The 13,134-nt window shown below is 45.3% G+C and overlaps 1 protein-coding gene across 1 annotated transcript; it reads right to left on the bottom strand.

The window, feature by feature from the left end:
• Positions 1 to 168: 168 nt before the first annotated feature.
• On the bottom strand, positions 169 to 12,318 carry LOC117440652 (spermatogenesis-associated protein 6-like). The gene is made up of 6 exons (XM_071202066.1): positions 12,314 to 12,318; positions 11,781 to 12,249; positions 5,759 to 5,858; positions 5,348 to 5,388; positions 4,284 to 4,423; positions 169 to 1,435 (listed from the first exon to the last, which is right to left on the bottom strand). The coding sequence occupies exons 1-6, from the start codon at positions 12,316 to 12,318 to the stop codon at positions 1,324 to 1,326; spliced, it is 867 nt and encodes a 288-aa protein (XP_071058167.1). The 3' UTR covers positions 169 to 1,323.
• Between the last annotated feature and the right edge of the window lie 816 nt (positions 12,319 to 13,134).

Below are 13,134 nucleotides of genomic sequence, written 5' to 3'. Positions count from 1 at the left end.
TCTTAAAAATAAAAAACATCTATATTGAATCTGACTTTTCTACATCCAACTCCCAGGTGTATCATTACTTTGAGAAGAGAGATTATTAATGTAACCCTTTTAGAAGATGAGGTCATTTGTTCTGGGAATGTCATTTTCGAGCCGGAAACCAGGGATGGGGTTCAGCGGGTTAAGGAACACGACGACGCTGAATTTACAAAACATGCCGTCTCTGATGAGCCGCAAAGAGGAAGGAGAGGACATTTTAAATATACTCAAGCGCCTTCAGTCAGGAGTTAGTGTTTCATAACTGCTAATGCCAACAACAAAAGCCGTTTTGAACTCCATTCAAAATAAAGGATTGTAATGTTATACCACATGTGCATGTTTCAGACATGTCATAAGCAATACAAATAAATGCTTGAGGGTTATTAAAAGTATGAACTGCTGTGAAAGAAGTATAGTTTTGTACTGCACTCGTGATTACTGTGAGTCAATGAGGAATAAATAGGAAAGGGAAATGAAATGATCAATAATGATATCCCAAGAAAGCCCCAAACTATCACGATGACCTCTCCGTTCCTGCAGAATGGAAACGGTTCCTTAGTGATCATTTAAAAAGTCACCGACTGCTTCTATCGGTGATGGATTTAACGATTACTACCATGAGGTTTCCACTTCACAGCTGAATGGTTTCTCCCGTGTGAATACATGGTGGCTCTCAAGATGACCCGATGTAGTGAATGGCTTGTCACACTCTTCACACATCGTTCATTTTAACGAGCTCCGACACACATTTCAGTGCAAGACTATGGATGAGAACGACCGTTTTAATGTGTCTTTGATGCAGGATTTGTTCCTCGCCTTAAATCTCCTCAGTCTCTCGTGGCTCTGGCTACCTTCTTGTCTGTCTGTGTTGAGAGAGATGAGCTCTTAGCAGCTTACATCCACCACGACACACACACACACACACACACACACAGCTTCTTTATACCCGAGCCAATTCCAGAGACATTAGAGGACATTAGAGGCATTTGGCCTCACCATCCAGGAGGAAAGCCCAGCTGATGAGTGGGAGGGAAACACTGCTTTGAACGAAACCCCTGCAAATGTCCCGCCTTTCGTTGTTGTCATGGTAATAACAACAACAACAACCAGGTGCTAGGAAAGGTGTGAAACTAAAATCAAAGGGATGTGTGTTTACCTGAGTGACCCTGAGGTTAAGGGGTGTGTATCTACTCCTACAGACTTTGAATTGGATGTATTGAGTTAGAGTCGTTTAGCGGTGAAACGTCTGCATCGAAGCCTCTGTCGTTCGGTCCCCTTGTGCGCAGACATTAAAGGTCAAAGGTGGTCAACTTGGTGGTCCCGGGTGGTTTTGTGCGTCTGCAGAATCCTCCGGACTCTTCTGTGGATCTGCTCGCTGTAGGACGGACTGATCTGACTGGTCCGTAGCCTGAGGGGAAAGAAACACAAAGGAACGTCACATTCCAATGAAAAGAGTTTGACTTGTTTACATGCCTTCATTTAGGCTGACGTATAGATTTGCTTTGATGGGAACAATTGGAAAACTTAAATGGACTTAATTAATTTCAAATGTGAAATTTTACCAATATACTCACGGACCACTAGAGGGCGCTCACAGACCACCAGTGGTCCGTGGACCACACTTTGAGAAGCACTGAGAGAGAGCACACTTTTTAGATGTCTGCCTGTTTTACACACTTTGACCAACAGGGGGTTTGTGTTCAGATGAAGCCTCATGAGATGAACCCTTTTGCGAACCTATAGAGAGGAGAAGTCACGCCCGTCTACTTCCGCCCCATGGGACCTTATTTCTGAAAAGTATGTATTGAAGTCGATGGAGAGAGAAAGATTATTTCTCGATCCCGTTTGAATTGTGCCACGAGTTCCACACATGGTGTTTCTCAATCTTGACAAATAATTTCCACGTAAAAAAAGTCACAGTTTGTCGTAAAACTGTTGAAATAAAAGACTATGAAAAATACGCAACTAGAAAGACTACAACTCCCAGAGTCCCGGTCCCGCATGCTGGCTCTCAGGAACCGACTCACTCCCCTTGTGTGCACAGCTCTCAACGCGCCCAGACTCGGAGTGATTTCCACCTCTTTTAATACTTTCCGCCTCGTTCTGAGAGAAAGAAGTGAAATGTTTCAACGTGACGCCGTCTGGGTGTGTGGTGCGAGACGGGAGATGTAGTTAATTGAGCGGTTTCACACAAAGTGTTACTTCACAGTTTTACGACACATTTCTATTTTTTTTACTTGCAAAATTATCTTTTAAATTGACAAACATCATGTGTGTAATTCGTGGCACAATTCAAACGGGATCGAAAGATAACGTTTCTCTCTCCATCGACTTCAATGCATACTTTTTCTGAAATAAGGTCCATGGAGGAAAGGCAGGGACTTCGCCTCTCGCTTCAAAGCTTCATCTCGTCATCACTACAGCACATCATTGAAGCTGCAACCAAAAGTAATTTTTGAATGTAAAAACATTGTAAATCAATTGATAATCAATATCATTTAACTTCTAAACTAAGCCTGTATTTCCCCCAGAGCTCCCCACAGATACCGCTGTTGTCCACTAGTGTGCGCTGTAACACAACACAAGACCCGAGAGTCCAGATATAAAACCACCAGACTCAACACACACTTCAGATGTACTGTGTTCAAAACATTCTTTCGAAACAAACGGAGTATTTCCTCCTTCTACATTCGGTTGAATGTAGAAGGAGGAAATACTCCGTTTGTTTCCTTTGTGCCAGAGAACAACAACAACAACAAGTCATTTCACAATTGACAGAACCAATAATGCATTTCTGCGGGAGACATAAATGTGCTTCATCAACACAATATAAGAAGTTGCCCGCAGGCAGTTGTGAGACACAGACGGAGGAAGTGCACAGTAATAAGTTCCAGTATTGCATCTCGTCTGTTTGTGGGGAGTGGGAGCGAGGTGAGTGACTGGACGTCGTCTCTTTTCATCTATAATCAAATGATCTCGCTACCTGCTTCCAAAAGTCATCAAGGACAAATCACGGGAGACATGAAGGCAGCGCGACTCCGCGGCTTAGGGAGCGACCGCCGCCACTCTGTCATTTCCTTTGGAGATCACAGATTGGCGCGAGGCGTGCCGCTCCGCCCGTCTGAGGGGATCTGCAGAGGCCGGCTCTGATCTCCCACCCGGCAACGGCTGTCGCGTTCGAGAGAAGAGTATCATTCATTTCCTACCATTCACTTTGCAGTTTAAGATTGTCTATTGATTTTAATGTTTACTTATGGACTGACGAGCGGAGGCTAACAAACAGAAAACAGAACATCGCTCGCTGCGTGGCCGCGATCGATGACGAGGTCCCGGTGAATGTGTTAAAGCGTGCATCGGGTCAAACGCATCACACTCGAGCTGAAACACAAATCAATAGCATTTCCCCGTTTGTTTTCCTCCGCGCTCGGTAACGAACGAACACGGCACGACGTCAGCTTCCGCCACTTGAGAGGTGGAGGGGAATCGTCAAAAATTAAAGATGAGATGAGATGTTTGAGCTCACACACACACACACACACACACACACACACACACACATGCGCGCACACACACACACACATGCGCGCACACACACACACACATGCGCGCACACACACACACACACACACACACACACACACACACACACAGACAGACAGACAGACAGACAGACACACACACAGAGAGACACACACACACACACACACACACACACACAGACAGACAGACAGACAGACAGACAGACAGACAGACAACAGACAGACAGACAGACAGACAAATAAACAGACAGACAGACAGACAGACAGACAGACAGACAGACAGACAGACAGACGCGAGGCGGCGGCAGTGTGTGCCTAACATCTCATGGGATTGTCGTATATTTGTCGTACACGGTAATTGGAAAGTCGTACAGGTGCCTCTTTTGCTTTTGAGATCTTTTGAGCAAACAAGTGATTCACAGACGGAGGAGGATAAATTCAGGGCAAACAGCACACGGAGAGGATTATGTTGATTCCTGCTGAACGTGGTTTTGGTGCCAGAACATTCTCTGTGTCAGAGTGTAGTCAACACAAAGTAGGTCTTTCTAAGAAAACATTAAGAACATAAGATCCTATTTCACGGCTGTTATATTGATGATGATGAAGATGATGAAGGGGCTGAAGTGCCTTTTGGTGATCGTGTATATTTCCCTGTTAAAGTTACATTTACAAGACCCACACAAACTCAAGTCTGTTCGAGGTGACATCGGAGGGTACCTCTCTCTGAGTGAAGAGCCGAGAGTCGGAGGGCTTGTGGAGGTTGGCTCGGCGAAGGAAGCCCCTCTCACTGGACTTCTGTCCTGGGGTTCCAGTCTGGACTCTGGAGACGACCGGAACCTCAAAGAACCAGATGTCACCTGGCAGGAGTCACATGGTGCAGGGTGTAAGGGAAGGGACAGGTTTAACCAATCAAAACACTCTATTGTTTGATGTTAATATTCACAAAGCGTACATCATGAAATAAACACATCGAGGTACATGGATGACGAACAGATGACGAGTACGAAAACAAATAATATGATTTCCTTGCTTTTTCATTTAGTTTTTTCCTAAATGAGGCATAGGATATTATTTCACCCTTTAGAACAACCTTTGCTCAAGAAAACCGATGATGGAATATCTTTTATGACACATCAGGTGTGCCGCGTGAATAGCACACCTTGTCGATGCAAACAGACCGTTATAGCTCCGTTATGATTCATGTTAAACCTGAGATTCCACTAGAGAACAAATACATAATAGAATAAAGGTCATGAGATCTCGGCATTGCACAAACAAACAAATCTCATGTTTAAAATCAACATCTGCCTTCAGTGGTGAGAGAAAACAAATCCCAGTTCATTTGTGGGACTTACCTTTCTAGCATCGAACAAACGATGAAAAATACATAAAATATGAAGAAAAACGATGATGCAATCTAATTTATAACACCCGCCATCACGGGCCACGGACTCACTTTGAAAATTAAATTTATTTAAAAAAAAAAAAATTAAAGTATCGAAACCGGATCTGATTTCGGTACGGTATACCGTAGCCACCAGTGCATCCCTATCGAGACGTGAGCAATACGTGTCACCAATAGTTCTTCATTACTGTTGTTTCTCTTCTTCAGATTAAACACATCTCCAGTCAAAGTGGGAAGCAAGATGAGAAGATTAGTTTGAATGAAAATAGTTCATCACTTTCTTTTCTGAGGATAAATATGTAAAACAGTTGTGTGAATATATCATCTGATTATTGTGTGGTTTGCTGGTTTGAGATGTTATAATAAAGAGACTCACTGGGGCTGTTCCGGGTCCGTAGCTGCCCAGCAGAGAAGAATCTACAGCGACCGAGACAAGGAGAAACATTCAGAAAGACGGAACACTCTGCTTATGGACTGGATAACGTCTACGGCACCATTATTACACGCAGACAAGTCAGAGAGCATTGCTAGCTCAACAACACATACATATACAAGTGCAATACAAATGAATAATGCAGTCCATTATTCATTTTTAAAGACTGCATCTCATTTTATCTTGAAGATGTAAAGTTACAAAGACATCAAACCAGGAAAGAAATCACAACTAATCTTGATATATCGATGAATGGCAGACAGTTATTCCTGCAGCAAGTACACCGTGGCTTTAGGTACTTAGGTATATAACAGTACATGCTTTAGTTTTGTTGTATGTGAGCGTGTAGCGTACCGCTGTGATCAGCTGTGAAGCTAACGGATCGTCGCTGCACGCTGTTACTCTGTGAGGAGGAAGGAGTTCCCGTCAGAGACGCACTGTTGCTACGAGAGACCTGAGAACACAAGGAAACAAGATCATAAACCCAATGTTTTAGATTAAAGAGTGTACATACTGATATACACCTGAACATCAGCTGGAGAGGACTCTTTAAAGTAGAGACACTACATACTGATATACACCTGAACATCAGCTGGAGAGGACTCTTTAAAGTAGAGACACTACACACTGATATACACCTGAACATCAGCAGGAGAGGACTCTTTAAAGTAGAGACACTACACACTGATATACACCTGAACATCAGCAGGAGAGGACTCTTTAAAGTAGAGACACTACATACTGATATACACCTGAACATCAGCAGGAGAGGACTCTTTAAAGTAGAGACACTACACACTGATATACACCTGAACATCAGCAGGAGAGGACTCTTTAAAGTAGAGACACTACACACTGATATACACCTGAACATCAGCAGGAGAGGACTCTTTAAAGTAGAGACACTACATACTGATATACACCTGAACATCAGCAGGAGAGGACTCTTTAAAGTAGAGACACTACATACTGATATACACCTGAACATCAGCAGGAGAGGACTCTTTAAAGTAGAGACACTACATACTGATATACACCTGAACATCAGCAGGAGAGGACTCTTTAAAGTAGAGACACTACATACTGATATACACCTGAACATCAGCAGGAGAGGACTCTTTAAAGTAGAGACACTACATACTGATATACACCTGAACATCAGCAGGAGAGGACTCTTTAAAGTAGAGACACTACATACTGATATACACCTGAACATCAGCAGGAGAGGACTCTTTAAAGTAGAGACACTACATACTGATATACACGTGAACATCATCAGGAGAGGACTCTTTAAAGTAGAGACACTACATACTGATATACACCTGAACATCAGCAGGAGAGGACTCTTTAAAGTAGAGACACTACACACTGATATACACCTGAACATCAGCAGGAGAGGACTCTTTAAAGTAGAGACACTACATACTGATATACACCTGAACATCAGCAGGAGAGGACTCTTTAAAGTAGAGACACTACATACTGATATACACCTGAACATCAGCAGGAGAGGACTCTTTAAAGTAGAGACACTACATACTGATATACACCTGAACATCAGCAGGAGAGGACTCTTTAAAGTAGAGACACTACATACTGATATACACGTGAACATCAGCAGGAGAGGACTCTTTAAAGTAGAGACACTACATACTGATATACACCTGAACATCAGCAGGAGAGGACTCTTTAAAGTAGAGACACTACATACTGATATACACCTGAACATCAGCAGGAGAGGACTCTTTAAAGTAGAGACACTACATACTGATATACACCTGAACATCAGCAGGAGAGGACTCTTTAAAGTAGAGACGCTACATACTGATATACACCTGAACATCAGCAGGAGAGGACTCTTTAAAGTAGAGACACTACATACTGATATACACCTGAACATCAGCAGGAGAGGACTCTTTAAAGTAGAGACACTACATGCTGATATACACCTGAACATCAGCAGGAGAGGACTCTTTAAAGTAGAGACGCTACATACCGATATGAACCTGGAAATGAGCGTTCGGGCACAGTGCACTAAGCAAGAAGTATTTTTTCTATATTCCACTTTTAAGCATCATCCTGATATAAAGGATATGACATCTGCTATATTGCATAAATGAAGTCAACAAAATACATAAAACACACATTCACTAATGTCTTGTAAATTCCCTAAAAAGATCACGATAATAAAGAAAACAGAGCATTTCACAGAATAATAATCACCTGTCTCAAAGCTTCCAGGTTGGGCCCGAGCTTCCCTTCCCACAAACAGACCAGCTGTGCTAATGCATTCAGCATGGGGCTAAGCTACTTCATTAGGTATCTATTTGTTAATTGCAGCTTGACTCTCAATTACCGGGGTTAATTGCAGACAGGAGATTCCCCCGGGAAAACCAGAGGGGGAACACACCTCCTTCTCTTCAATAAAACTCCCGTTGTATTGTTGTAAGTGCCATTCATGTGTGTGATAAACACAAACAACTCTACACCTAATCGTTTGCTTTTAAACCCGCACATTAGTGGATTCTGATATTCATACCTCAGGATTAGATTCGATGTAAATGAAGGAGGGGGTTGTTGTTGTTGTTGTTGTCCATCAACGGCATATTCCCCACGGCTGTGTGATCAGAAAATCACTCCCTTTTATATGCCAATATCTCATAGCAGTGATACGACCGTAATTAAAACGTTAACAAATGACCGTGTGTAGCCTCCATGCAGGATGTGAGCGATGAAAGCACGGCGAAGCCCCTCAGTGGGGACAACAGGCCGTATTACACAGCGAAGCCCCTCAGTGGGGACAACAGGCCGTATTACACAGCGAAGCCCCTCAGTGGGGACAACAGGCCGTATTACACAGCGAAGCCCCTCAGTGGGACAACAGGCCGTACTACACAGCGAAGCCCCTCAGTGGGGACAACAGGCCGTATTACACAGCGAAGCCCCTCAGTGGGGACAACAGGCCGTATTACACAGCGAAGCCCCTCAGTGGGGACAACAGGCCGTATTACACAGCGAAGCCCCTCAGTGGGGACAACAGGCCGTATTACACAGCGAAGCCCCTCAGTGGGGACAACAGGCCGTATTACACAGCGAAGCCCCTCAGTGGGGACAACAGGCCGTATTACAGCGAAGCCCCTCAGTGGGGACAACAGGCCGTATTACACAGCGAAGCCCCTCAGTGGGGACAACAGGCCGTACTACACAGCGAAGCCCCTCAGTGGGGACAACAGGCCGTATTACAGCGAAGCCCCTCAGTGGGGACAACAGGCCGTACTACACAGCGAAGCCCCTCAGTGGGGACAACAGGGCCGTACAGCGAAGCCCCTCAGTGGGGACAACAGGCCGTACTACACAGCGAAGCCCCTCAGTGGGGACAACAGGCCGTACTACACAGCGAAGCCCCTCAGTGGGGACAACAGGCCGTACTACACAGCGAAGCCCCTCAGTGGGGACAACAGGCCGTACTACACAGCGACGCCCCTCAGGGGGGACAACAGGCCGTACTACACAGCGAAGCCCCTCAGTGGGGACAACAGGCCGTACTACACAGCGAAGCCCCTCAGTGGGGACAACAGGCCGTATTACAGCGAAGCCCCTCAGTGGGGACAACAGGCCGTACTACACAGCGAAGCCCCTCAGTGGGGACAACAGGCCGTATTACAGCGAAGCCCCTCAGTGGGGACAACAGGCCGTATTACAGCGAAGCCCCTCAGTGGGGACAACAGGCCATATTACACAGCGAAGCCCCTCAGTGGGGACAACAGGCCGTACTACACAGCGAAGCCCCTCAGTGGGGACAACAGGCCGTATTACACAGCGAAGCCCCTCAGTGGGGACAACAGGCCGTATTACAGCGAAGCCCCTCAGTGGGGACAACAGGCCGTACTACACAGCGAAGCCCCTCAGTGGGGACAACAGGCCGTACTACACAGCGAAGCCCCTCAGTGGGGACAACAGGCCGTACTACACAGCGAAGCCCCTCAGTGGGGACAACAGGCCGTACTACACAGCGAAGCCCCTCAGTGGGGACAACAGGCCGTATTACACAGCGAAGCCCCTCAGTGGGGACAACAGGCCGTACTACACAGCGAAGCCCCTCAGTGGGGACAACAGGCCGTATTACACAGCGAAGCCCCTCAGTGGGGACAACAGGCCGTATTACAGCGAAGCCCCTCAGTGGGGACAACAGGCCGTACTACACAGCGAAGCCCCTCAGTGGGGACAACAGGCCGTACTACACAGCGAAGCCCCTCAGTGGGGACAACAGGCCGTACTACACAGCGAAGCCCCTCAGTGGGGACAACAGGCCGTACTACACAGCGAAGCCCCTCAGTGGGGACAACAGGCCGTATTACACAGCGAAGCCCCTCAGTGGGGACAACAGGCCGTATTACACAGCGAAGCCCCTCAGTGGGGACAACAGGCCGTATTACAGCGAAGCCCCTCAGTGGGGACAACAGGCCGTACTACACAGCGAAGCCCCTCAGTGGGGACAACAGGCCGTATTACAGCGAAGCCCCTCAGTGGGGACAACAGGCCGTATTACAGCGAAGCCCCTCAGTGGGGACAACAGGCCGTACTACACAGCGAAGCCCCTCAGTGGGGACAACAGGCCGTACTACACAGCGAAGCCCCTCAGTGGGGACAACAGGCCGTACTACACAGCGAAGCCCCTCAGTGGGGACAACAGGCCGTACTACACAGCGAAGCCCCTCAGTGGGGACAACAGGCCGTACTACACAGCGAAGCACTTTAATGACGTCAAAGTCCATTAACAGCTCAGGTAGAAAGATTAACAGCGCGCTCTTGTTAGGCCCTCCACTTCGTCGGCCCACTGGATTATGGGACAACATTAGGAATCTCCCACTGAGGTTTGAACTACATCGCTTCAGGATCCCATTAGTTTCAACATGTGTTTCATTACACGTCCTTTGTGCCTGTAGGGGTCAACGATGTGACACAAGGACATCAAATACACACTGTTTTCACACACACACATGTACCGTACTTTTCGGACTATAAACCGCGACTTTTTCCCCCATTTACTTTGTACAGCTAACGGCCACTAGGGAACCTCCTACATCTATGGATTTTACAGGTACAATTAACCACCTTTAACACTATGGGCTCTAGGACCGGTCCGCGCCCGCCACCTCTAAGGGCGGGCTCCAGCAGGAAAAGCTGGAGGCCGGAAAAGAGCGAGACAGGTAGCGCCAAAGTAAAAGTGGAACCGAGAGACAGAACGAGAGCAAGACAGACGGACAGTTTAGCTGCTGCGGCGGCTTATATGCAGGTGCGCTTTATAGTCCGAAAAGTACGGTACATATATCTAATATGTATATATGACCCAAATATGTATATATGTTCATTTTAAAGTTACTTAACTGCATTTAATCTTTAACAAGCACCTGTTTCGGAGTTGTAAGCATACCTTTCTGCACCGACTACCCAGGGAAAGGTCAGAGAATTTAAATGAATGTCTGTATTTATGTATAATTACCAAGACTTGGAAGGAAAGGGCGAATGTATGTATGTACTGTATGTGTGTGTGAGCAATAACGTGTATATTTGAGTGGACTGTAAACTGATGTACATCTCCATGTATGTTATATATTTGTGGAATAAATAAAAAGTGACTTCAAGGTGGGGTAGGTGAGAATGGAGAAACCAGCTCGAGTGCGCTAGAATTTGAAAATACGCAGCCGGAAAGAACCTGCCCCTTCCTGACAGAGCCCCTCCTCCAACACACACGAACGCGCACATGACCAATGAGGGCACGAGATCAGTCTGTGCCCCGATGGAAGGCTGACAGGCAGGTAGGCCATCCAGTTACTTTAGCCGGCTCAGATGATTGGTCGTGCTTTTTACAGCGCCACGGCTTCCACAGATGAGATATTTGTATGTATTTATTGTCAAAGCACTTCATGTATTCATTGCTATCGGGATGTTAAGAGTTCCATGGAATATAACAAGTGTTTCTGAAGTGAATTACCTACCCCACCTTTAAGTGTATATAATTGTAATTGTATTAATCTCTAATCTGTGCTGTCCTGTTTTTCATGTTTACCCTGTTGCTGTTTAAACTAGTGCATTTCTTAATAAAGGTTTATCTTTTCTTTTTAGCATTTAACAAACCGTCACATGATTTTCTTGTAAATTGCCTTCAGTTTGGACGAGTTTATGTAATGTTTAATACTAGTTGAGCACAACATTTTGATAGTTGTATGTGTATAAGTTATTGTGCTTTTTATCTTGTCTCAATGATAGTTTTATTATTTGACTCCATTGTGTTATTTCAGATGTGTTCCCTGCACTTCGACTGACGTAGCTTTTAAATGTGCTGTATAAACAAAGTGCATGTAACGTTACGGACCAGGAATGGCGGCAGGCTCTCCGTCTCCTTCCTGAAGCGATGAGGACCCAGCTGCAGGTGTCCGAGTCTCTGCCTGTTTTCCTCCGACAGCTGGCACATCCTGCGGTGGGTGTACGGGGACAGCGCGCGGGTCCTCGAGGAGACCGTGGGCTGCTGGTAGTCTGCAGAAGCTTCCGGAGAAGTGGCTTTTCTTTCCTTCTTGTTCCTCTGAGGACTTCGGACAGAGTGAGTTGAAGAAGGGGAGCATCTGGGAGGTGAGGACGCTGCACACTTTGTGGTTCTGGCCTCAACGTGTAGCCTTTCCTTGCCTCCTTTCAAAGAGATAAGGGTCGCATCTTCTTCCGCTGAAAAAAGCCGCGTGGAGGGCAAACGCTTCTTCTGTCGGGATGGGGATACAGACGGCCTCACTGGAGAGAGACGGCAGGTCTGAGGCTGTGAGGACAGAATACGAGAGAGAGAAATAACACTTCTTAAATACAGGGTTCATACACTTTTCCACCAATGATTTTCAATGACGTCTCCATGACCTTTACCTCATTGTCCATGACCAGAAACATTACTCTTTCTCAGCGTACCACTGAAGCTGGAAAATAAGGTCTGCATCTGAAACATGTTGTGCCGATCTAAAACAAATCAAATAGTTGGCTTGCTAGCTTCTACACGCTGAAGCAACTCAAATCTCTCACCAGCAAAACACCTCGTCAGTTAAATGCCATTTTTCATTACGATACGATACAGTATATATTATCATTATAGTATTAGCGATTAGATCAAATAGAAATTATATTTGATGCAACTTTAGTTACATTTCCATGACTTTTCCAAAACTTTGGGAAAAATATTGTTTTCCATAATTTTCCCACGGCCTGGAATCTGCATTTTGAATTTCCATGACTTTCCCAGGTGTGTAAGGACTGCAGGAAGGAACCCTGCAAATAGTTCCTACATGTCACGCTAGCCTCAGAGGTCTCACACAGAGTTTTTAATGGCACATAACATTCGTCTCAGCAGATTAGATTTCGATGCAGGTCACAATGATGTTTCTGTCAGTAGTGGAAGAAGATCAATTACTAAAATAAAATAACTAATACTACACTGTCAAAATACTCCATTACAAGTATAAGTACTGCATTGAAATGTTTTACTTAAAATTGGAACATTTACTTTTAGTATTACGATTCAAATTCCAAAATTCCATTAAATATTTGGAATTTGAATCGTAATACTAAAAGTAAATGTTCCAATTTTAAGTAAAACATTTCAATGCAGTACTTATACTTGTAATGGAGTATTTTGACAGTGTAGTTAGTTATTTTATTTTAGTAATTGATCTTCTTCACTACTGACAGAAACA

Source organism: Pseudochaenichthys georgianus, unplaced genomic scaffold (genome assembly GCF_902827115.2).
Source record: "Pseudochaenichthys georgianus unplaced genomic scaffold, fPseGeo1.2 scaffold_1100_arrow_ctg1, whole genome shotgun sequence".
In the NCBI taxonomy this organism is placed as follows: Eukaryota; Metazoa; Chordata; class Actinopteri; order Perciformes; family Channichthyidae; genus Pseudochaenichthys; species Pseudochaenichthys georgianus.
This window is presented reverse-complemented; position numbering and strand designations above follow the sequence as displayed.

What these genes read in the sequence shown, in the direction of transcription:
- LOC117440652 (XM_071202066.1), bottom strand. An exon ending in ACGGACCCGGAACAGCCCCA is followed by an intron (nt 4,424 to 5,347) that starts GTGAGTCTCTTT and finishes GACTCCTGCCAG; the next exon opens with GTGACATCTGGTTCTTTGAG. An exon ending in GGCTCTTCACTCAGAGAGAG is followed by an intron (nt 1,436 to 4,283) that starts GTACCCTCCGAT and finishes CTTTCCCCTCAG; the next exon opens with GCTACGGACCAGTCAGATCA.